This window comes from Mustela putorius, unplaced genomic scaffold (assembly GCF_011764305.1).
Source record: "Mustela putorius furo isolate JIRA1106 unplaced genomic scaffold, ASM1176430v1.1 tig00000585_pilon_pilon_pilon, whole genome shotgun sequence".
In the NCBI taxonomy this organism is placed as follows: Eukaryota; Metazoa; Chordata; class Mammalia; order Carnivora; family Mustelidae; genus Mustela; species Mustela putorius.
Window position 1 is genome coordinate 8,732,382 of NW_025421424.1, and position 25,160 is coordinate 8,757,541.

General features: G+C 36.8%; 1 protein-coding gene across 1 annotated transcript in view; it reads right to left on the bottom strand.

Moving 5' to 3' along the window:
* Positions 1-25,160, bottom strand: part of CAPZA1 (capping actin protein of muscle Z-line subunit alpha 1) — a 48,485-nt gene that overhangs the window by 11,153 nt on the left and 12,172 nt on the right. The window contains exons 2-6 of the mRNA XM_004769782.3: positions 14,385-14,448; positions 11,551-11,602; positions 8,071-8,134; positions 3,190-3,396; positions 216-295 (exon numbers count right to left, since the gene is read on the bottom strand). Of these exons, the coding sequence (XP_004769839.1) occupies positions 216-295; positions 3,190-3,396; positions 8,071-8,134; positions 11,551-11,602; positions 14,385-14,448 (467 nt within the window). The remainder of the gene's footprint in view (positions 1-215; positions 296-3,189; positions 3,397-8,070; positions 8,135-11,550; positions 11,603-14,384; positions 14,449-25,160) is intronic.

A 25,160-nucleotide genomic window follows, 5' to 3' on the forward strand; every position in this document is an offset into this window, starting at 1 on the left:
GAGCCCTTTTTAAAAAGATTATAAAATCTCAGAGTTTAAAAGAAGCTAAATGTCCACATCTAAATCCCTCATTTTACAGACGGTAACCGCAGTCTCTCAGTCAAATAACTTATCCCAAACTATTTAGATTAAGAAACAACTTTCAATTAACAGCTGGTTTGGTTCCTTCCCAATATAAGTTAAATAAAAATAAAAGAGTACATCTACTTTCTTACCAGAAGTTTTTAGGCTGAAACTGGTGGCTTTCAATACATGCAATAATGGTCTGTTGGCCATCTATAGTTTTAGCATAAACCTATTGTTAAAAAAAAAAAAGGTTAGACTCCGAAAACATACTTAATCTAAGTGACAAATACTGTACAAAAAGCAGCATACTAAATCCTTGGGGGAGACAAAAAGATCAGACAGGATAAACATACAACTCATAAGACTTCATGGCATGTGAACACAGAAAAGAACATGTTTAGTTCCACAAGAGACAGTGATACAATGAATGAAGAATTAATGTCCCCTCAAATTGAGGGGAAAAAACCACTCCTGACTAGGGCTATAGGGGAGGTGCCACTTAGGCTGGGCCTTATAAGACAGATGAGATACTCATAAGCAGAGACTGAGAAGAAAGATGAATAAACTGTTCAGACAGAAAACTGGGGGCTTATTCAGAGAAATGACAATTAGTTCTTTCAGGTTAGAGAGTTGTGTGTGAAGTCGACAAATGGTGATAATCCAGAATAGAAAATTAAAGTCCCGTAGTCATAGATGTAAAAAGTCTGGACATTATTCTACAGGCAATGGAAAGACACCAAAATAACAAAACCAGAACTATTGTTTTGGAAGAATAATTAATATTAGTATATGGGATAAAATGGAGGAAAAGCTTAAGTTGGTTAGGAGGCCAAAGCATTAATCTAGGCAATAAGGCAGGGTAGTATCAGTTGATATCAGGATACAGAAGCATAATCAAGCCTAGCAATATATTGCAAGTGAAGAGCAAAAAAGGAGAAAGAGCCAAAGCCATCTCATGCTGAGATGACCAGAAAGATGGTAGTGTCATTAACAAACTGGGAAATTCAGCTAGTGGTTAGAAACCCCAACTCTTCCTTAATGTGGAAGAGGTGAACAGAAATGCAATAGGAAGGAAAAGTAAAAAAAAACATATAGTGCTTACAGTCCACAAAATGTTTTCACGTTTAACTTCCCTATATTGAATAACTATGAGTTTTCAAGAGAGAGAAATACAGCAATGGGGAATGCCTACATTTACAGAGATAGGGGAGAAGAAAAGAAGTAGAGACAGACTTAGAATGAGTAGAGGGTGCTGACAGAGCAGTCTAAGCTAAAGAGAATTTCTGGAAGTAGCTGGTTGGTCTCGGTGTGAAATACCATATGGAAGTCAAGGATGAAGAAAAGGATACTGAGTCAGGCAATTCAGGAACCGTCAATAACCTCAGAGGTTTCTGTAAAGACTGAAGCCAAGATTCACAGGGTCCAGAAGTAGATAGGTAATGAAGAAGTGGAACTAGTAGGAGCAGAATGCTCCCAGGTGCGCTTATGTAGCAGAGAGAGGTAAGGGAAGAAGTGAAGGAGAGGGAGGAGGACGGGGAGGGAGAAAGAGAAGTAACTTACAGAAATTATTACAACTAAAAAAAAAAGAAAAGAAAAGAAAAGAAAAGAAAAGCAATTATTATGACTGAGGAAAAGTGTGCTCTCCTTAAGGGTAGAGAAATAAAAATATTTCTAGGTAAAAAGAGATATATCAGATAGGAGAACATAAAATCAAGAATAAGGATCCTTCTTCCTAAGATTAAGTACAGTGGAAGGGGGAAAACTGCAGAGTGTGTAAAGAAGAGAAAAGGATTTCAAGTCAGTCTTACCAAAATGTGGGGGATAAGACAGATGCCTAAGGACAATGGGAATGGTTTGGAAAACACTATATAGAAAACATCATAGGAAATATTGACATGACATTAAGAATTACTAAGCAGGACAGCTCTGAGGACATAAAACACTTGGGTACAGTAGACACTCTTAGAACAATTCCATGGCTTTCTGTAGCTCATTTGTTAGCTAAGACAAGTGAGAAAAGGTAAGAAAAGGACACAGTAGGGTTACTTGGTGTAAAAGCTCCAAAGTAAGAATAGGTAATGCCAAATTTTAAATAGGTAACAAATGTTAAGTAGAAAATACATTTAGGATTGCAAAGTCAATTTCTAAAAGAGGCTGTGTTGTGTCTTCCTTTGCAATACTGGGTTGCAAAACAGAACTGCATTTATCCACCATAATGGGTTTTCTCCATTATTTAAAAAATAAAAAAACAAACATAAAACATGTAATAGCAACAATATCCAACATTTAGGGAGAGCTTTCTTTGTGCCATTTTCAAGCATTTTATATGCCTTATTAGCTCATTCAGTTCTCATAACAATCTTGTGAGGTAATAAGAACTATTATTTCCATTTTTTTAGTGAAAAGGCACAGATATGTTAACCGATTTGCCCAAGGTCACATAGCTAACTAAGTGGCAAGACAAGAAATCAAACCAGTTAGTATGGTTTCAAGCTAAGGGCTCTTAAACAATATTCTATTATTGACATTTAACTCATCATCATTACATACTGAAAATATTCTAACAGATAAGTTTTTCTTAATCATATCTGCAATTTACAAAGGAAAAATTATGATAGAGTCAAATTTATCGTTTTTTTTAATATCAAGAGGTAGTTAAAAAAATCAAATTATTTGATTAAAAAGTAGTGCAAACAGTTCTGACAATCTAATGAAAGCATCTAAAGTATGAAAGAAGTAGCTTCCTATAAAAATGCCTATACCAAAAAGTCATAAATATGGCAATAGCTGCTTTGACAATCTTAATATACTTTTCTCCCATGCCTAAAGATGTTAACAACTTTTTTTTTTATGGGTATAAGGAAATTTCTGATGAATAAATAAGACAAAGGTGAAATAGCATACAATGAAATTTAAAATTTTAATGTACTGGGATTTTTAAAAAGAATTTTCCATATAAAATTTTCCATTTATACAAACTCTTTCAAAAATGAATTAGGGAATAAAATACAGATGAGACCCTAAGAAGAAAGAAGTTGATGTTTGGCTGGCCAAAGCCCCCAAAGGATAAGATAAATGTAAGAAATAAAACATTCTTTAATATTAAGCAGGCAGATACTTAACAGTACAGAAGCCGTTGGAATAATGATCTTTCACATAGGCCCTTAAAGCACTGTCACAGGATTCTCTCCAAGACTTCAGACCTCCATCTACGTCCTCTGGCTGGGGGTCACTTGCTTCTTTCCGTAAGTGATCAAACTTAAAGGAAATTTTGTTTCTTGGATCTAAAAATCTGCTATTACCCAGGTCACCATGTTCTGTAATTAAGACCTTGCAAAGAATAATTACAAATATGAGTAACTGTAAAAAGACAGTTCTTATCAAATTTTACAAAACAAATAAAAATTCTGAAGACAGTTAACTTTTCATTTATACTTAGATTTCTCTTCCATAATGATTTTTCAATCATGTCACATATATATTTTTTAATTTCATTTCATTTTTTAAGTAAATTCTATCCCCAACATGAGGCTTAAACCCATGACCCCAAGATCAAGAGTAGCATGCTCTACTGACTGAGCCAGCCGGGTGCTCGTAAAGTCACATTTTTATTCTTTTCCCTTAAGATTTATTTATTTGAGAGAGAGTGAGAGCTGGGGGGTGGGGGTGGGTAGAAACTCAAGCAGACTCCACGCAGAGCCTAACTAGGGGCTTGATCTCACAACCCTGAGATCACGACCCAAGCTAAAACCAAGAGTTGGACACTCAACTGACTGCACCACCCAGGCACTCCTGACATTTTTATTCTTTAAAAAATTTTTTTTTTTTATTTTCTTACATTTTTACATTTTTATTATAGAAGTGTTACATTTATGGTTAAGTCACCTACCTCTAAACCACAACATCTGCCCATCTACCCTTTATTTCTTGGTTTCTGTCTACTGTATTGCCAGTGTATATACCTTATACAGAGCTATAACAATAACTTATCGATACACTTTTATATTCTCTTTTTACATATTTCATAAAACTTTCCCAGTCATTATATTTAGCATTTTAAAATAGATAATCTATTTACTTGGTTCAATAATGAAAAAATTTATATAAAGTGAGATCTTTTTCTCACCTTTCACTCCTATCCATCAAATTCCTAATAAATTTTCCCTTCTCCACAAGGCAACTGACTATTAATTTAGAGCATGGTTCAGCATGGCACTTGCCACTTGTTTTTGTAAATAAAGTTTTATTGAACACAGCCCTACTTGTTTATTTTTGTATCGTCTATGGCTGCTTTCCTGAAACAGCAGGGTTGAGAAGTCACAATTGACTCTATGTCCAGCAAAGTTGAAAATATTTACTCTCTGGCCCTTTCAAAAAAAGGGTATGCCAGGGGCGCCTGGGTGGCTCAGTGGGTTAAGCATCTGCCTTCGGCTCAGGGCATGATCTCAAGGTCCTGGGATCCAGAGAGTGTTGGGCTCTCTGTTCGGCAGGGAGCTTGCTTCCCTCCATCTCTCTGCCTGCTGCTCTGCCTACTTATGATCTCTCTCTCTCTGTGTCAAATAAATGAATAAAATCTTAAAAAAAAAAAAATTGCCAATCCCTGACATATTCTTTCAGAGTTTCTTTTTTGCAAATAGAAGCAAGTATGAATATGTATTCTAACTCCCCAGTCCTTTCTTTTACACAAAAACTAACACACTATACTGTACTTAGTTTTTTTTTTTAAACTTAATATATCTGGGAAAACTTTCCTGATAAGTACTCAGAGAACTCCTTTTTTTATGTTACAATTGCACACTACACCACTGTATGGATATACAAAAATTTATTCAACCAATCTTCTATTAATGGGCAGCTGGGTTGTTTCCAATCTTTTGCTATTATGAATACTGCCACAAATGTCCTCATATGTTCATTATGTACAAATTATGTACGTGTGCCAAGCACACAGGTAAGATAAATCCTTTGAAGGGGGACAACTAGGTCAAAGGGAAAATGTATTACTAATATTAATATACATAATATACGGTGTCGTACCAAGTTACAAGCAGTAGAAATTATAATTGGCATTTCATTATTTAAAAAGAATAATTTTTTAGTTGAACTCTCTGTTATTTAGGCAGATAATGCTTTGCGTGTGTTGAGTTTCATTTATTTTTCCCTAATTTCCCATTTGTCTTTTGACACATTTACCATTTTTAATAATTACATACAATTTCACAATAACTGAAATACCATAATACACTTACTTAATCATTTCTGAATTGAAGGAGGTTTAAGCTACTTAGGGTTTCCATTATTGAAAGCTACTATACGTTCTACCATAAAAAAAAGCTTCTGCTTAAAAAAAATTCTTGGGAAAGAGTTCCTAGTTTTGAGATTCCCATCCTTATTAACAGACTAACCCTTAAAAAACTTGTTTATAATGATAGTAGGAACCATGAATATAACTATTTCCTTAGTCTTCCCCTCATAAATCTTTCCCATTAAAATTCTGCAACTTTTATAACTAAAAGGTATTTCACATTAAATTTTAACCTGGATTTCCTTAATTACTACTTCTGGGCAATCTAACACTTTTCTAAGTTTGCTTTTCTATCTCCCACTTGTGTGCAAGTGGTTCGTGTCTGTTGCTTATTTATTCACTGTACTCTTGGCATCATCCTTAGCTATCTGAATAACCTCTTTATGTTTGAGAAACATTTACTCCTTTTTAAACCTTTATTTTTAAAACTTTCTATTATGCAAAGGTCACTTTTTAAAAAAAAATCTTTATCTATTTATTTGACAGAAGAGATCACAAGTAGGCAGAAAGGCAGGCAGAGAGAGAGAGGGAAGCAGGCTCCCTGCTGAGCAGAGAGCCCAATGCGGGGCTCGATCCCAGGACCCTGGGATCATGACCTGAGCTGAAGGCAGAAGCTTTAACTCACTGAGCCACCGAGGTGCCCCAAAGGTCACTTTCTTTTATAAACTTTTTAAAGCTTTTATTTATTTCAGTGCTCTCTATATCCAATGTGGGGCTGCAAATCACAACCCTGAGATCCAGAGTTGCATCTTCTACCGACTGAGGCAGCCAGGCGCCTGCCTCCTTTTATGAACTTTTTTAATGTTTCATCATTACTTAAGTTATGATTCCCTTTCCATTTCCTACTAAATTTTTATGTTTAAAAAAATATTTAACCTTTAAACTCCACCTGGAATTAATCTAAGTGTACAGTTGGCATTGTAAATCAAAGTTAGATTAATCTCATAAATTTTATCAATTGTTTCCTTTTCCCTTTTGTTTTATGTTACTTAGGTGCTTTCTGATTATTGCCCTGTGTCTTTCATTATTAGTCTTCTTTCATTTGTTTTTCTTTTTTTTTTTTTTTTTAAGATTTTATTTATTTATTTGACAGACAGAGATCACAAGTAGGCAGAGAGGCAGGCAGAGAGAGAGGGAAGCAGGCTCCCTGCTGAGCAGAGCACCAGATGCGGGGCTCGATCCCAGGACCCTGAGATCATGACCCGAGCCTAAGGCAGATGCTTAACCCTCTGAGCCACCCAGGTGCCCCTCATTTGTTTTTCTTGATTAGAATGATCCTGTATGGTCTATTTTTCATATGAATTGTATGAAATCTATTTGAAAAACCAAGTTTCCATATCATTTCTTATTCAGATAAGCTTTCCATATTATTTATACTTCTTATTCAGAAACACGGCATTCAAATCTATTTGATTTTCCATTTATTTCCCTGATTAAAGTGTGTGTGTGTGTGTGTGTGTGTGTGAACTGTACTGCAGAGTTTTGCTAGTTTCCAATCTAATATTTATTCTCTGCTTTCCCTTACTAACAGGACTGCAAAGATTTTCAAAAGGACCGTGTGTACAACTAATAAAAAGACACTTTCCAGCTAGTAATGACAAAGTGATAGGAGTTCTGTCAATAACTTATCAGTGGAAGTTGCTTCTAGAAAGGCCAATAGCACCTTCTGCAATTTCCTCTTTTTCCCTTTCTGGAACATGGATTCAGTGCCCTGAAATGGGGCAGCTCTTTTAAAGAGCATGATAATGAGGGGTGCCTAGGTGGCTCAGTCAGTTAAGCATCTGCCCTAGGCTCAGGTCATGATCTCAGGGTCCTGGGATTGAGCCCCATGTTGGGCTTCCTGTTCAGCAGGAGCCTGCTTCTCCCTCCCCCTCTGCTCCTCCTCCCCACACATGCGCTCTCTAAATAAATAAATAAATAAAATAAAAAATGCACTGATACATTACATTCACTTAAATACCTATTAAAAAAAATAAACTAGCACAATTCTACATAGGCTCCTTTATGTTCTAGCTTAATATATCACAAACATCTTTCCAGATTAATATTCCCAGATCGGTATTTACAGTGGTTTCCAATGACTACATGGTATTTTATTTTGGTCTACAGATACTTAATTTAATGTTGGGAATTCAGATTGTTCCAGTTTTTCACTATTATAAACCTAGCTTCAAATAATCTTTTTAAATACATTTACATGCTTATTTTCCCAGGAGAAATTCAGCAGATTTGTGGGTTCAAGGAAGATTCAGACTTTTAAAAAGCATTTGGTATTTAGTGACATACTGCTTTTGAAGTGTACATTAATAAATTTGCTAAGTCCTGTCATACAATGTTAATAATGGTAATAATGATGGATATATTTGCTTTGTTCCTCTATTTGAATAGGGATGCCTAATTTCCCATACGATGTCAAATTTGATGTCACCTGTTATTCTTACCAAGGAGAATTACATAAAGCTATAAATTTGTGTAAAACTCTTATTTTCACTCTTCTTGCTAGGGGCACCTCATTTTTCTTGTTAAAGAAACTCTCAAATATTATGAGAGAGGAAAAATTTCCTAACATGTAGAACATTTACAAAAGTTATGAAAACTAAGACATGAATTTATTCAGCATCTTATCCTCAGACATTTGCTTTGGTTTCTAAGACTTCTACTACCACCCAGGCACATCCTACCAAATGAACAATCATTACCTGATCTTCATATCCTTCTATCTTCACAGGTGTGAACTGATCCATGTTATACTGGGCAAATGCACTGTTTTTTAAAAAGTAAAAAAAGGAGGGGGGTGAGAATAACATATAAATACAAAGGCAATTCACATAATAGTGAAAGAGAATGTGAAAACACTCCCTGGCGCTCTTTCCCTCCCTCTAGGCAACTCGTATTTTCCTAATGCCTTCCAGCCTTCTGAAGGAACTCTTCTCCATAGAGATCTCAGATGAGCCCCAAACTCTGAAATTATCTTTTCCTCTTCACTCCTAGGCTCCAACAGAAGTCCCCCTTAGACTATTCATAAGTTTATTTGTTTCATGAATTACCAACAGTTTTAATCATTTAGACAGAAGCTTTTAGTAATTCAAAAAAAATCTTCAATTGATGCACTATTTTAGTAATGCTGTCTTCTTTATTCTGGGCTCTCTGAGGTAGGGCAGGTAGGAGAGACCACAATTACATGTACTGGAAGACATCTGACATGGGGAGAGGGTAAAGTAAGAGCTGAGCATGAATCAAGTCTAAGATGAGAGTTTAAGGTATTAGAGGTTATCTGAAAAGGGGGATATGAATAATCAAAGTGCATGCCTAATGTTATTATTTACTTGTCCATTGCTACACTCATAAAACTGCATTTTCAGTGACTCCCTAGTACATCTTACAAAGTAAAAAGGTAAAATGAAGGAAAAATGGAAATAAGCTGCAGTGTAAAAAAGCACAATACACTTACAAATTGTCAGTCTTCTCACAGAATTCACTTGGCAAGGCAAGAGTTAAATACCTCTCTAGCCCAATTTTAACTTTACTACAACAGTACTAGACTACTGTTTTTTTTTTTTTTTTTTTTTTAAAGATTTTATTTATTTGTCAGAGACAGAGGGAGAGAGAGGGAGCGAGCACAGGCAGACAGAGAGGCAGGCAGAGGCAGAGGGAGAAGCAGGCTCCCTGCCGAGCAAGGAGCCTGATGTGGGACTCGATCCCAGGACCCTGGGATCATGACCTGAGCTGAAGGCAGCTGCTTAACCAACTGAGCCACCCAGGCGTCCCTAGACTACTGTTTTTAAGCAGACTATTAAACTCTTCCTAGACTTTTCTAGAGAGACCAAAGAAACATATTTAAAGCTAATCTTCAATCATTTCTTTTTAAGTTATTGTTGCGTTTTTTAATTAATCATTTCCTCATAACACAACCCCATTTACAAAATGAGTCTTTAACACAGTGGTTCTTCAGAAAGGAATATAAATCAAATGGTCATGGACAGTGAATTTTTTTTTCTTTTTAAAGAAAAGCTTAAGGAGTGGGGAGTAAATAAGTACTCAATTCTAAAACAGATCCTAAGATTATAGAATACAAATACCAACATCAAAATTTGTTAACATTTAACCCCATCTCAGAAAATGGTATCTCCATTCTATCATTCATGTGGGCCAAAAACTTGAGATTGTCTTTGCTTCTCCTTTCTCCCAAATTTCACATGCAATCCCATCAGACAATTTCCTAGGTTCTACTACCTTGATACATATTCAGAATCTTGATTTCTTCCCACCACCCTTACTACTACCACTCTAGTCCAAACTGCCATTTATCTCTGAACTACTGCAGTTAAGTGTTCTAACTACTCATCTTGCTTCAATCTTTGACCCCCTGCATAGCAACCAGTGATTATTCTAAAATATAATCTCATTGAGTCATTCTCTGCTCAAAACACTAATAATCTGCCCTCTCTTAAAAATAAAATCCTCTCTTTAACATGGCCTACAACACCCTACTTAGTCCAGAGGGCTGGGTAGAAATCCAGGAAAGAGTAAATCCGAAGTTGTTCAGGCCTCCTTCATTTTATATAGAAGGCAATAATGATGAGGATGATGATTACTCAAACATTTACTGAACACTTACTATGAAGGACTATGGCCAAGGGACTGAAGCACCTCATTACAGAAAATAAACCTGAATTTTTCATCCCTGTGGAAAATCAAATATTTGGGCATAAGGCAGTTCTCCTTTAGTAAGAATGTTCTCTGAAAATCTAGAATCTCTAAGAACCATAACATTTATAAAAACAAAGTTTTATTGTCAGGGCAATTAAAGCATCTGAACTAAATTCCACTGTTACTCCTAATTGGAAATGGCACAATAGGCTTAGGATGCAATCAATCTTGGTTGTTGGCATTCCACTTCCCACCTCCTTCAGCGGTACCTTACCATGTGAAAGATAAAGTAGATTTATTTTGGGTAGCTCTCAAGGATAAAACTAAGACCAATATATTGCAGGCAAGGAACTTGCCTTGCGAGATAGTGAATTCCTTATTATTAGAAGCATTCAGATTGGACAGCCATCTGTTGACAAAATGTAGATGAGGTTCTTTCAATGACAGGGCAGAGATAGACAGGGGTTGAACTAGCAAATCATGAAAGCCTTTTTCTATGGCACTATATGCATCCAAGAGAAACCAGCACCAGCACTGGAATGTATCTTTGGTGTGTGCCTAAATAATGTATAATTAGAATATCATTCATGATGACAATTATAGTGATGCTGAACAAATGTTAGGGTTTGGAGAATCTGGTCCTAAAATGAATTCCAAAAAAGCAGCATGGACACAGGGCAGAAGATGACTGTTTCCCAGGCAGCAGCTCTTAAGACAGTTTTTTATAGCTAAAATCCAACCGTATATCATACCAAATGCTTTTATGATAATTATTTGTTGCTCTACATCAAAATCCTCGTCCAATCCTCTTTACCCCACCCCTTCCCAGTCATTATCCTTTTCTGGTTTCCTCTTTACAAAGGAACTCTCAGCCAATTAGATAAGACAGTAATTGAAAAGAGAATTTTGTATGTAAAAGAGAATAGTAATAAAGCCTGTTAACAGGGGGCCTTGAAAGCTAGACAGTGTTTAGATTTTAAGAAAACAAAAACACCTCACTATAATGTTTTGGAGGACAATAATAAAATGAAAATGGTACTTTAGAAAGATTAATTAGCCTGACAGTGCTAGGAAATCAGTGTCTGGGTTGAATAACCATGCTACTATTCAATGGTTAACTCTATTATTGCTATTTATGAATATCTACTATTTTGTGGCAATTTGAGAACAATATTCCTCTATAGCAGCCTAGCTTTTCTACAGCTAGTGTTTTAAAAAAATCCAACATGAACCAAATGGAGTACAGAAGTAACCCTAAGAGCTCATATTAAGCTCTGCTTTAAAAGGGAAAATCTGGGCAAAAAGAAAAATTAAAAAGAAAAAAAATAAGATCATATATAATAAGCTTAATGAAAGTAAACAACATGGCATGTTTTCTCCAAGAAAAAAATACAACTAAAATTGCTAAAACCAACTGCTTTATATTGAAGTATTTTATTTTAAATTTAGTTTTCAGGGTACAGATTTATTATCAATATAGTTTTTCTAAAATTAAATACATATATAAGTGGATCTTGTAGGATACTTACTGTGCTGCCCCTTCCCTGAGGAGATTGTCATTATTAAGTAGTAGCCGAACATCTGAGGAGAAAACATTAAAAGATGTTAAAATTAAAATTTTTTAAAATGTTAAAATTATAATTAAAAAGATGTTAAAATTAAAAGGACGAACTTCAGAAAATTTTTTAAAAATCAGGCTTTGTGGGGGCGCCTGGGTGGCTCAGTGGGTTAAGCCGCTGCCTTCGGCTCAGGTCATGATCTCAGGGTCCTGGGATCGAGTCCCACATCAGGCTCTCTGCTCAGCAGGGAGCCTGCTTCTCTCTCTCTCTCTCTCTCTCTCTCTGCCTGCCTCTCCATCTACTTGTGATATCTCTCTGTCAAATAAATAAATAAAATCTTTAAAAAAAATAAAAATAAAAAAAAAATAAAAATCAGGCTTTGCAAAGTTAGTTTTCAGATATATGTACACATAGAAATTCTTTGTTTTTTAAAAATATTTTTGAGGGGCGCCTGGGTGGCTCAGTGGGTTAAAGCCTCTGCCTTCGGCTTGGGTCATGATCCCAGGGTGCTAGGATGGAGCCCCACATCGGGCTCTCTGCTCGGCAGGGAGCCTGCTTCCTCCTCTCTCTCTGTCTGCTTCTCTGTCTACTTGTGATCTCTGTCTGTTAAATAAATAAATAAAATCTTAAAAAAAATTTTTTTTTTTTTGACAGAGCGAGCACAAGCAGGGGGAGCAGCAGGCAGAGGGAGAGAGAGAGGCAGGCTCCCTGGTGGGTCTCAATCCCAGGACCCTGGGATCACGAACTGAGTGGAAGGCAGAGGCTTAACTAACTGAGCCACCCAAGCACCCCTACCAGAAATTCTAAAAACGCAAGTGACAGATGCTAATGTTCATAAATTTGCATGTAATTATTTGTGATAAAATAATCTAACAGTAACTTTTTATTTTAAAGATTTTATTTATTTATTTGACAGACAGAGATCACAAGTAGGCAGAGAGGCAGGCAAAGAGAGAGAAGGAAGCAGGCTCCCCACTGAGCAAAGAGCCCGATGTGGGGCTCCATCCCAGGATCCTGAGATCATGACCTGAGCCGAAGGCAGAAGCTTAACCCACTGAGCCACCCAGGCGCCACAACAGTAACTTCTTAAAGTATTTCGTAGCAAATGAAAAACATGGTTTAAAGAAAGTTATAGTTAGGATTATTAATTTTGTATCTAAAAAATCCTTTAAAATGAGATTAAGAACTGGAGGTTTTCCTGTAACACCAGACCAAGAAAGCTGGGCAAAATTCAATCAGTGGCAGTAAAATCGCTGAATATATTTTTCTATGAAGGATCTAATGTAGGGGACTATATCCTTTTAAAAAACTGTGTGTCCAAAAAAAAAAAAAAAAGGCTGTGTGTGAAGAGTCTAGTCACTCTTCTTTTGGGAGAGGAGAGTCCTTGTTATATAAGAAACTATCAAGCATTAACTCTAATACAGAAGACTATAAGCCAAAGGCCACTGACTCTTAGGGCTTCTGAAAGAGGCTGGCAGAGGCCAACGTGTAGCATGCCAATAAAAACCAGCCCTCTCATGCTAAAAGTAGCTTGCCAACTTTTTTTTTAATAGTTTGCCAATTCTTAATCTAATGCTTCCATATCAATTATTCTCATGATAGTCCTGTAAAGTACATTCAGTTGTCAGAAATAAAACAATGGACTTCTAACTACAAAGGCTATTAACTTGTTAAAACAAGAATTTATCAGAGCTAATCAACTGAATAAAGCTCAAGTCATAAGAAAACTTCCTAACAGCTCAGTTGTTGAAAATTTATATCTGATCAATATGGAAAATAGACCAGAGAAAACAAGGCTGCATTTGTTTCTTTTGCTATTAGTGTTCAAAATCCACAAACAAGTCTATAAGGAAGAATGTCTGGATTTATTTCTACTGTAATTATTTACTCCTTATAGTAAATGTTTACATGTTCTCCTGGTTACTCTTTATCTATATCATGAATTTTTATCGGTGGAGATTACTGATTGTTCTATGATGTATAGGGCCCTGGGCCAAGTACAGATGAATATCATCACATAGTTCCTTTTAAGTAAGTAGCTGTCTAATGTAAAACTGCAATTTCCAAAATAAATGCTTGCGCAAATGAGCCAAGATGCACAAAGAACTTTACGATAATTCAACAACCTTTTTTTTTTTTGATAATTCAACAACTTAAAATGGGATTGTAATGATCGATTTTATCATGAAGTTCAAGATGCCTCGTCTACATTTTTCATTCTGTATTATGTTAAGCCAGTGAGTGGCACAGAAGGTTATAAATGTATTGGAAAAGTCGTTCCCAAACTGGCTGTGACTCAGAATCACCTAGGAGAACCTGATAAAACAGACTACCCAATTCTACCTCAGATCTAATGAATGAGAAATTGTAAGAGGACGGTAATGCTGGAAGCTATGTATGTGACAAGCCACCCAGATGCAATCAGTTCAGCCCCAATGATTTTAGAAAGTGTCCCGTAATGTCTTGAGTGAAAGCACTGAAGAAGCTTAAGCTATGATTTATAATGATATAAGACTATGAAAACAATTTAATATTGCTTCTCTACTTAATCAGTATTAAACTACTATAGATCTTTTCTCCCATAAGATAGGTAACCTAATTTATGGGTTAAGAATTTGCTTTTGACTCCAAGCTGGGTGAGAATCCTTGCTCTGACACTTGACTAGCTAGGTGACAATGGATAAGTTACTTTCACCTATTTGAATCTTGACTTCTTTAGCTACAGCTATAATGTGCTGTAAGGATTAAAAGAGATAGTTTATATGTAATTAAGGAGAGCTTAAAATATACTAATACTTACTCACCATTGAACACTTCATTAAATTCCCCTGGGGGTGCATGAGTGATGAATTTAGCAGCTATGCGCACCTAAAGAGAAATAAAATGAGACTAATATATAAAATAATATAACAGATTACAAAAATTTCATCACATTCCTTGAAATAACACTTCCTATTTAAACCTTTACTGTTTAGGAGCAAACAAAAAATTTGTTTGCAAAATATCCCAAAACTTTTAGCATCAATATAGCTTAGTCCTGATTTAGGGATATCCATGCTGCTTTGATTAAGTTTTATTTTTCTTTAAAAAGCTGAATAATCGGGATGCCTGGGTGGCTCAGTTGGTTGGATGACTGCCTTCGGCTCAGGTCATGATCCCGGAGTCCCGGGATCGAGTCCCGCATCAGGCTCCCAGCTCCATGGGGAGTCTGCTTCACTCTCTGACCTTCTCCTTGCTCATGCTCTCTCTCACTGTTTCTCTATCAAATAAATAAATAAAATCTTTAAAAAAAAAAATAAAATAAAAAAAATAAAAAAAAAAAAGCTGAATAATCAGTTTTTGGTCAAAATATACTACAGTTATAGCTTTGTGCAGTTGGCAGAATCAAAGCCAACAAGGTTTATCCGAGCATAATTATTGCTAATTTAAAACTTTCCCCCAAATATACCACAGTCACAAAAAGAGAAATCTATTATCCTAATCTCTTATAAACATTTAAACAAAACTAAATAAATTAGTAAATTGGTAGGATACCAAATTGTGTTTATGGTGTTTACAGCCAAGCAGAATGGTTCAATACTAATAAATCAGTATAAAGGAGCAAACCCTTGTGATTCTCTTAACTCATGCTGGGAAAAAAGTACAAAATTCAACACTCAAATATCATAAAACCACAGAACTACTAATGTGGGGCAGGAATAAGCTTCTTTAACTTGAAAAAGGATTATCTACCAAAATTCTATAGCATACCTAATAATGATGCATAAATGCAAGCAGTGTCCCCTAATTTTAAAAATGACATCACCTAAACTATTAAACACCATTAAGGTCCTACAGACAAAATTTCTTCCGTTCTTCCTTCTAACTCCCTCTCCTACTCCCTATTGCCATTCTACTTCTCTGGATCTCCTATTAGAGATGGATGTTGAAATCATAGAATCTAATCTGTATATCTCATTTTTTTTCTCCTAGATTTTTATCTTCTATTGTTATTTTATACTTTTTTGGGAGAGAAGGCCTCAGAGTTCCATTTTTCAATTCACTAAAATGCTTTCCAGTTAGGTCTACTTGCTATTCAGATAATTATTTTAACTGTCCTATTTTAAATTTCCACAACTTTTATTTTTGTGTGGGTAATAATCTCTTGAGTCTCCTTGAGGATATTACTTTTTTTTTAAAACTATACTGACTTTAAAGTCTTGTTCTATGGACTGTCTCCTAAGAATTTAGATCTTTTTGTTTGAGTTTGGTGATTTTCTTCCATTGTACTGGTGTTCCAGAAATGTTTGGTGTTCCTCCTTGAATTTAATTTAGCTTACCTGTTCTGTTTACCTGCAGTTTGTCTCCAGTGATTATAGGGGAGGGAAAAAGTAGACTTGCTGCTGGCTATGAGCAGGAGGTATGAGCAGATTAATTTCTGAGGGTGCCTCATAAGGGCCAGAGGCTACCTGAGGTACTGCCCTGCCTCTCTCCTCTCAATGCTCATTCTTATGCTATATTCTGAGGACAAATGGATTTCTGTCTGCAGTCCAGGCCAAATGGGAGAGAAAAGAGGAGCCAAGTGGTACAGTTAGTTTACAGGAAAGTTCCCTAATCAATCTACACTAAGATTCTTTTGAGTCTTTTCTTTCTTGCTCCTTAAATAAAGTTCCTCCATGGGGCTCCTGTGTAGCTCAGATGTTAAGCATCTGCCTTTGGCTCAGGTCATGATCACAGTATCCTGGGACTAAGCCCTGCATCAGGCTTCCTGCTCTGCGGGAAAGCCTGCTTCTCCCTCTCCACTCCCCCTACTTCTGTTCCTCTCCCGCTCTCTCTCTCTCTGTCAAATAAATACATAAATAAATAATCTCTTAAAAAGAAAAAAAAAAGAGTTTTAAAAATAAAGTTCCTCCAAATGATTCCTACTTCCATAACAGTTTTCTTTAAAGTGCTTTGGGTTATAATTTCTTCTCATCTTACTTCTCACCACTATGAATTTACCATTCTGCTTTCTTTCTATGAAGAACTGCTAAAAAGTTTTGGTCCAATGATGGCACTCCCACTTTTTAAAAGTTACTAGTTCATTTCTCCTCTCATTCGATTTTCCCCCACTCTTTCCATTCTAATAAGGTTTGGCATAAACTGTGAGGTGAAACCATGTGCTCAGTCTGCCATATAATTTAATCTCTTAGCTCTCATCAAGTCAAATGTGAAATACAAAGAATGTACAAACCCATTTAAAAGAAAAAATAATCTGGAGTATCATTTGGCATTATAAATATATAATTATGATGCTAGCAATAATAGGACTGACCTCAAATGAGTCTCACAGTATAATTCTAACACACTATGACAGAAAAAATGATGAAAATTCCTTAATTTTTGATGTGATAATGAGTATGAAGATGATTCAATCCACTGATGAAAGGCAAAGAGGAACATGATATACCTACCAATAATCTAAACCCTACTTTCCAAATAGGCATCCTCTGTTGACCTCTTAATTTCCTTCAAACAATTTATTATTTTTTAAAGATTTTATTTATTTATTTATTTGACAGAGAGAGAGAGAGAGAAATATCCAGAAAGGGAACATAAGCAGGGGGAGAGGGAGAAGCAGGCTCCCCGTGGAGCAGGGAACTCAATGTGGGGCTCGATTCCAGGACCCTGGAATCATGATCTCAGCCAAAGGCAGCTGCTTAATGACTGAGCCACCCAGGCACCCCTCCTTCACACAATTTAAATTTTTTGCTGACCCAATCAAATTAAGCCTACCATCAAAGTCAAACCATTCTTAAGCAGGAAAAAGAATTTCAGGAGTCTTGAAAATAAGGCTGGGAACTGAGAAGAAAGAAAAAGACAAAAAACACTTTACAATTTTAGGTTTATACAGAAGAGATCTTATATGACTACACTCTTATTCTAAGAATAAAAGAAAAGCTGTCCCATGGACAAACTTACTTCTTCATCAAGAAAGATCTACTGATTATGGAACAAGGCAGACCAGAAACCTGGATTCTAATTACTAGATGTGTCAGTCCATTAACTAACTGGATTTGTGATTCTAGAAACACTAGAATCTAACTAACCTTTTTTTGGTTCTGAATTTCCTCATTATAATCCAACTCCTAAAAGAGATGAGAGTATCTGCAAAATATCTTTGAGCTATAAAACTCTACCTGATTTTTTAAGACTTAGTATGTGTATGGAAGCAGAGGTAAGGAATCCACACCACACACCTTAAAATATTCTATGTACATAAAATTTGAGAACCCTGTCATGACAGGGTAATTACAGATAATGTATTATTTTTCTGGGATGAAAACTGATGGAGATTGGGGCGCCTGGGTGGCTCAGTGGGTTAAGCCTCTGCCTTCGGCTCAGGTCATGAGATTGAGCCCCGTATTGGCTCTCTGCTCAGCAGGGAGCCTGCTTCCCCCATCTCTCTGCCTGCCTCTCTGCCTACTTGTGATCTCTCTTGCTCTGTCAAATAAATAAATAAATCTTTAAGAAAAAAAAAAAACAAAAACTGATGGAGATTAAGAAGAAATACTCCATAAAGCTCTTACATTAACTAACAATAAAAAGAACAGCTCTAATTAGGAAATAAGAAATGCTGCTCAACTCATGAAAATTACACTACACAGGACTAACAGTTCCCATATGGATTGCCAACTGTATATATTTGCATTGGCCTGTGCAGTTAATCATATTTCTGTCCTCATCAACTGTTGCTGTCAATCACTCATTTAAGAAATTAGTAAACCTACTTTGACAGCAAACTTTTTTTTTAGTCTATTTGTGGCAAATCTGCTGAGTGGCTGTGGTCTATCTCACTTCTGTCCAGGTGCTTTCCCCATAACCCTCACATAGTTGTGAAACTCCCTTCAGTCAAGAAAACTGAAGTGTGTGTAGTTCAAGAACCTGACACATACAGAGCATTAAAGTATTAAAGGCCACAGTGAGGCACCAAGAAGATGTAATCAGCTCTAATGCATGTAAAGAGGGATGGGGTAGCCTTTAAATACAGTGACGTATGAGCCGGACTGAAGGATGTGTAGTATCAAGGAGGGCATTCCAGTCAGAGGAAACAATATGTATAAACTAAGACAACACCGTACAAAAAACTGAATGTAGATATTTAAAAGATTTGCAAAATGTAAAATAGTTCTACTTTCCCCACTAATTTTTGTTTTGGAAAATAGTTTTTTTTCCCAGAACAAAATACCGATCATTTATATTAAAATGTAGTAATCATGAACTAACGCTTTAAAAATCTCTTAAGTTTTGATATTTAGTAAATAGATATAAGCTACATAAATAAAAACTTGATTCCTAAGAGTGCAAAGGGTTCCTGGGAGCAAAAAAGTCTGAGAAGTTTTCTATCTGTTAACACAGGTTGATGTTTATCATCTGCTGTTGAGTGAAAAAAGTTCACACAATGGTGTATTCCTGTTTTATTAAGAGTAAATATATTCACCTACAACTGTAGCTACTAATTTTAATTAGGACTTCCTCTGGTATTACAAGATATTTTTCTTTTCTTTTTGGGCTTATCTCCATATTCAAAAAGCTGTACAAGGAATATAAATTACTTGTATGAGTAAGAGAACTTTCTCCCTGAAGTTAGTACTGCTTACTCCCCTTTATCTATTTCACCCATTACTTCATTACTTGTACATTAAAGATAATTTTTAAAATTTTTAAAAATCCAAAGAGGAGCATGCCAACATCTCCCATCCAATAAATTAATTTTTTTTAAAGATGAAAGACGAGCACCTAACTGGCTCAGTCAGTACAGCATGAGACTCTTTATCTTGGGGTTGTGAATTCGAACCCCACGCTGGGTATGAGATAAAGTCTTAAAAAAAAAAAAAGATGAAAGAGGACATAAACAAGATAAAAGCTTTGGAGTGACATCAAAACTGAAAGCAACGGTTCAAGGAAGCTATAGGTCAAGGAAGCTGAAGGACAGGATAACATGAGGCTGGTAAAATGCTGAAAGCAAAAAGGAGGCTTTTCAAAGTCATATTTTGCATAGGCTTTTTGACCAGGAGCTTAGCCTTATTCACTTCCTAGCTGCACAGTGCGTAATGCTCGAAAGTACAGGATAGTTAATTAGTAAAATGAAGGGATTATGTTGAAAGAGAAAAGTAAACTAAAAGCTTGCTTCCATTTTCTAAAGAAAAAAAACACAAAGTGCACAAAAGTCAGAGAAAGAGGAATATCGAGTAGTAGTATCTGAATTCAGGCTTAAGTGCTGAAGAATTGTAATTAAAGTGCTGGAAAAAAAAAGTTAATGATCCCCATAAATCTGAGAATATCAAGAATAGGAAAAATGGGGGCACCTGGGTGGCTTAAATGGTTAAGCGTCTGCTTTGGCTCAGGTCATGATCTCCAAATCCTGGGATCCAGCCCCATGCCAGGCTCCCAGCTCAGCAGGCAGTCTGCTTCTCCTCCTTCCTCTGCCTCTCCCCGCAGCCCCCCACCACACCCCATGCTCTGTCTCTCTCTCTCTCTCAAATGAATAAGTAAAATCTTTAAAAAAATAAAATAGGAAAAATATCCAATTACAGAAATGAAAACATCCCCCATTTTTAAATGAAAGCCGGTGAGAGGTGGAGACATATGCAACAACAAGGGTGAAATTCTAAATGAATGCCTAAAAAGAATGTAGTCATCATTAAATGCCAAAGGTGGATCCCAAAAACACTGTCATGGTCAATAATACCCATGTTACTTTCTGAGAGTTATTTTAAAAAGGTGGGCTACTTAGTATCAGGTAAGTCTTAGAATTTGCCAGTCTTTGACAACAGATTCTGAAGTGGCAAGGTGGTTTCTCTCTGTAACAATTCCATAAAAATACTTTGAAACAGTAGTTGAAATCTTAATGCTACATTTATATATTCTCTATAAAAATACAAAATCTGTTCCATGGTCTCCAAGGCCCTTCAATATTTGGTTCACTCCCCCCATCTCCTACTGTCCAGCTCTGAGACCTTACAGCTAGCTACACTACTGCCTCAGGGTGATTACATTTCTTGTTCCTTTTGCCAGAAATACTCTTCTGTCAGAGCATCACTCTTCATTCAAATCTCTGTTCAAATGTCACCTTCAGGGGTGCCTGGGTGGCTCAGGGGTTAAGTGTCTACTTTTGGCTCAGGTCATAATCCCAGAGTCCTGGGATGGAGCCCCAAACTGGGCTCCCTGCTTAGCCGAACCCTGCTTCTCCCTCTCTGACTCCCCCTGCTTGTGTTTCCTCTCTCGCTGTGTCTGTCTCTCAAATAAATAAATAGAATCTTAAAAAAAAAAAAAAAAAAAAAAAAAGTCACCTTCTGATTTCCTGACTCCTATATACAAATTAGCCATGATACTTTCTGCACCCTTTACAACTGTAGCCCATTTACCTGCTTGTTCTTCAAGGAACTTGTTACCACTACAAGGACATCTCGTGGGCTCAGTCAGTTAAGCATCCAACTCTGGATCTCAGCTCAGGTCATGACCTTAGGGCTGTGAGATCAAGCCCCGTGTAGGGAGGGCTCTGTGCTGGGTGTGGAGCCTGCTTAAGATTCTCTCTTTTCTCTCTGCCTCCCTTCCCCCTCCTTCTCTCTAGGAAAAATAAATAAATAAATAAATAAATAAGCACTATCCTAATGTTTCTTTCTCAATACCCCCCAAAGCATTCCAAGAACACAGAGCAAACTGCTAATATAAACTGCCAGCAAACTACTAATGTAAAAAGCCAGACAGTGAACATTTTAGGGCTACGTGGGGCACATGGTCTTGGTCCCAACTGTAAACAAATGAGCACGGTATGTTCCAATAAGTTTTATTCATTTTTAACTGAGGTACTATTGGGAAATAAAGTTATAAGATATTTAAAGTGTAAGATGTGATTTAATAAATGTATACATTGTAAAGGACTATTGCCACTGAGCTAATTTTTAAGAAAATTTATTTATTCATTTGAGAGAGAGAGCAAGTATAAGCAAGGGGAGCAGCAGGCAGAGGGTGAGGGAGAAGCAGCGCACCCCCGCCCAACCGCCGCCAAAAGAGCAGGCCTGCTCATCCTAGGACTCAGAGATCAGAACCCAAGCTGAAGGCAGACACCCAATCAACCAAGACACCCAGGTGACCTGCTAATTATTTTTTAAAAGATTTTATGTATTTATATGACAGGGAGAGAGAGAGAATGAGTAAGAGGGCACATGCAGGGGGAGTAGTAGAGGGAGAGGGAGAAGCAGAATCCCTGCCAAGCAGGAAGGCGGACCCTGGGCTCCACATCAGGACCCCAGGATCATGATCAGATGCTTAATAGAATGAGTCAGCCAGGTACCTCCACCTCCACTGAGCTAATTAAAACATTATTTTGGATATTCTAATTTATATTTCATGTAATTTTCCCATGTCATGAAATATTCTTCTTCCGATTTTCCCCCCTAACCATTCAGAAAACATTAGCGTGTAGTCTATATAAAAACATGTAGTGGATCAGATTGGCCAACCCCTGGCACAGAACGTAAAAACTCATTATGTTTGTTCCTTGCTGTATATCCAGAACTGAGACCTGGCACATGCTAGGAATGTAAATGAATGACTATTTTATTGTTTACAAAACTCCTTCATAACCAGCTTCTCTTCTGATCTTAAAACAGCTTGTTTAAGAAGGCAGGCAAGAGACACTTATCCCCACTACAAAAGGAACAGGTTCAGAGTTTAAGTGCCTTGTCCAAGGTCACATACTTATACAGAGGTGGACATACAAATGGACAATCAACTGTACTATGCAGTAGTAACAGGTATTAAAATTCAGAAGGATTGTCTTTAGCATGGTATCACATGGATTTAGCCTAGTCCTTTTAGAATTTTTTTTTTTTAAATCAGGAAATGAGTCAGAGCCTTGCTTATGAAAGCTGTAGTTGAAATAAAGTTAGGAGGGATAAATACAATGATAAAAAATAACTCTAAAAGTCAGTATTATCTAGGGCGCCTGGGTAGCTCAGTTGGCTAAGTGACTGCCTTTGGCTCAGGTCATGATCCTGGAGTCCCGAGACTGAGTTCCGCATCAGGCTCCCTGCTTGGCAGGGAGTCTTGCTTCTCCCTCTGACCCTCCCTCTTCTCATGCTCTCTCTCTGCCTCATTCTCTCTCTCAAATAAATAAATAAAATCTTTTTTTTTTTTTAATCAGTATTATCTAGCTTCAAAACTTGGTCGAACTAATGAGATGAAGGGCACCTGGCTGGCTCAGTCCGTTAAGCATCTGCCTTCAGGTTAGGTCATGATCCCAGGTTCCTGGGACAGAGTCCCACTTTGGGCTCCCTGCTCAACAGGAAATCTGCTTCTCCCTCTACCCCTCCCCACTGCTTGTGATCACTCATTCTCTTTCAAATAAATAAATAAATAAATAAATACATACAAGATGAAATTTGGTAGAGGTAAACCAAATCATTGGCAGAAGTAAAAAGGGAAAGTGAAATGGCTAAGTAGTTAGAGATCGCAAAAATATTTTGGGGAGCAATGCAAATGAGGGATGACACTTTTATTTTTATTTTTTTTATATTTCTATTTTATTATTTATTTGACAGAGTCACAAGTAGGCAGAGAGGCAGGCAGAGAGAGAGGAGGAAGCAGGCTCCCTGCAGAGCAGAGCAGAGAGCCCGATGTGGGGCTCGATCCCAGGACCCTGCGATCATGACCTGAGTTGAAGGCAGAGGCTTTAACCCACTGAGCCACCCAGGTGTCCGGAGGGATGACACTTTTTTAAAAGTGATTTAATCAATCATTCCTAAGACTGGGGTAGGGAAAGAAAAGTTGAAAGCAGGTATATCAGGGTGCCTGGGTGGCTCAGCTAGTTAAGCATCTGCCTTCAGCTCAGGTCAGGATTCCAGGATCCCGGGATCGAGCCCTGCATCAGGCTCTCTGCTTAGTAGGGAACCTGCTTCTCCCTCTCCCTCTGCTTGTGCTCTCTCACTCGCTCACTCTCTCTCAAATAAATAAAATTGATTTTTTTTTTAAGAAAGCATATATCCCATAGAGGGGAGGCATGTGATCCCCAGCCTAACAGAGAATCACTGTTATGGAGGTTCTGGTGGAACAAAAAGTTAACTGCTGCTTTAAAAAACAAACCAAAAACAAGGCTTTTAAAATAAATTCCTGTTCCATAAAGTAATAGTTTCACTGCACGTAGCAGTCATCTGCAGTGAAGGATATAACTCGGCATATATTTTATTTATTTTGTACAGTATTTTAACTAATTTCCACACCCAGTGGGGGGCGCAAACCTACAACCTGAAGATCAGCAGTCACACAATCCACCAACCGAGCCAACCAGGTGCCCCTCCATGTACACCTTTTTTTTAAGTTTTTAAAAAATATTTATTTTTATTTATGTTTTTAGAGTGGGGCAGGGGCAGGGGCAGAGGGAAAGGGAAAGAGATCCTTAAGCAGACTCAGTCTCACAACCCCAAGATGATGACCTGAAGTCAAGAGTCACACGCTCCATAGACTGAGCCAGCCAGGTGCCTGCACATATATTTTGAAGGGAGAATAACTCAAGTCTCATACACAATTCCATCCCTTCATATACTTAAATACTGCAATAATGTTAATTTCACGGAGTCCAGTGTACTATGTTTCTAACCTAAAAAGGGAGAATTTAGACTCTAAGTATCAGAGATAAGTTTTCCTAGATTTTCCTAGAGATAAGTTTTCTTCCCATTCTTCTTACCTTTTCACCTCTCCAAAAGAGGGAAGTAAAGAAAAATACCTAATCCTTGCAAGATTCAAAATTTCATTACATTACTAATACCTGTAGTGAAAGTTTAAACGTCAAACCGATTAATATATCTTATTGTTCCCCAGAAACTGCTAATTTTGTTAATTTTCAAATACTATAGTAAGAAGCTTTAGAAAATATATTAAAAGACACTTAGAAAACTTATAAAACTTGGGTTTTTAGCTTATTAAATAATCTTTTAATAACAGATCCACATATTTCAACAGTACATCTTCATAACTGATTTAAAAATGATTTTCTTGACAATCACATACAACAGGACTAGAGTATTGAACAACTGTAGCTCTGTTTGAATGTTAGTGGATAATTCTGTACAGGCAAGGAAGATATTTCCCCCTAGATAATAGCCCCATTCTATTACCAGGAAGGCCCAGGCCCATTTATACTGCCCAAACTTTGAATACTTCAGGAGCCAAATCTCTGCCAGTTTGTTTCTCTGGTGTCTTCCAAAACCTTGACCTCCCTCTTAGACTACTGTGTGTATTAAAGACTTTGCTTCTGGGACTGACTTACACTGTCCTTGAAAGTTTTGCTTCAACTTATCCTTGCCCGTCTAAACACTTCCTATCTTTAAAGGTTGGGTTCTTCTGTTTCTTTCCAAGAAGTACTCCAAGTACTTACAATTTCAAGAATCCTCTACCATACTATACCATACTTTGTTTGAACATTTATTATAGCACCCAAAATATAATTACTATAATTAGTTCTATAGATATTATTCTGTCCCCCCAAACTAAAGTTTTCTTTGAAAACTGCCTTGCTTTCCTTTCCTCTACTATACAAAGTCCAACAAAGTAAGAGCACA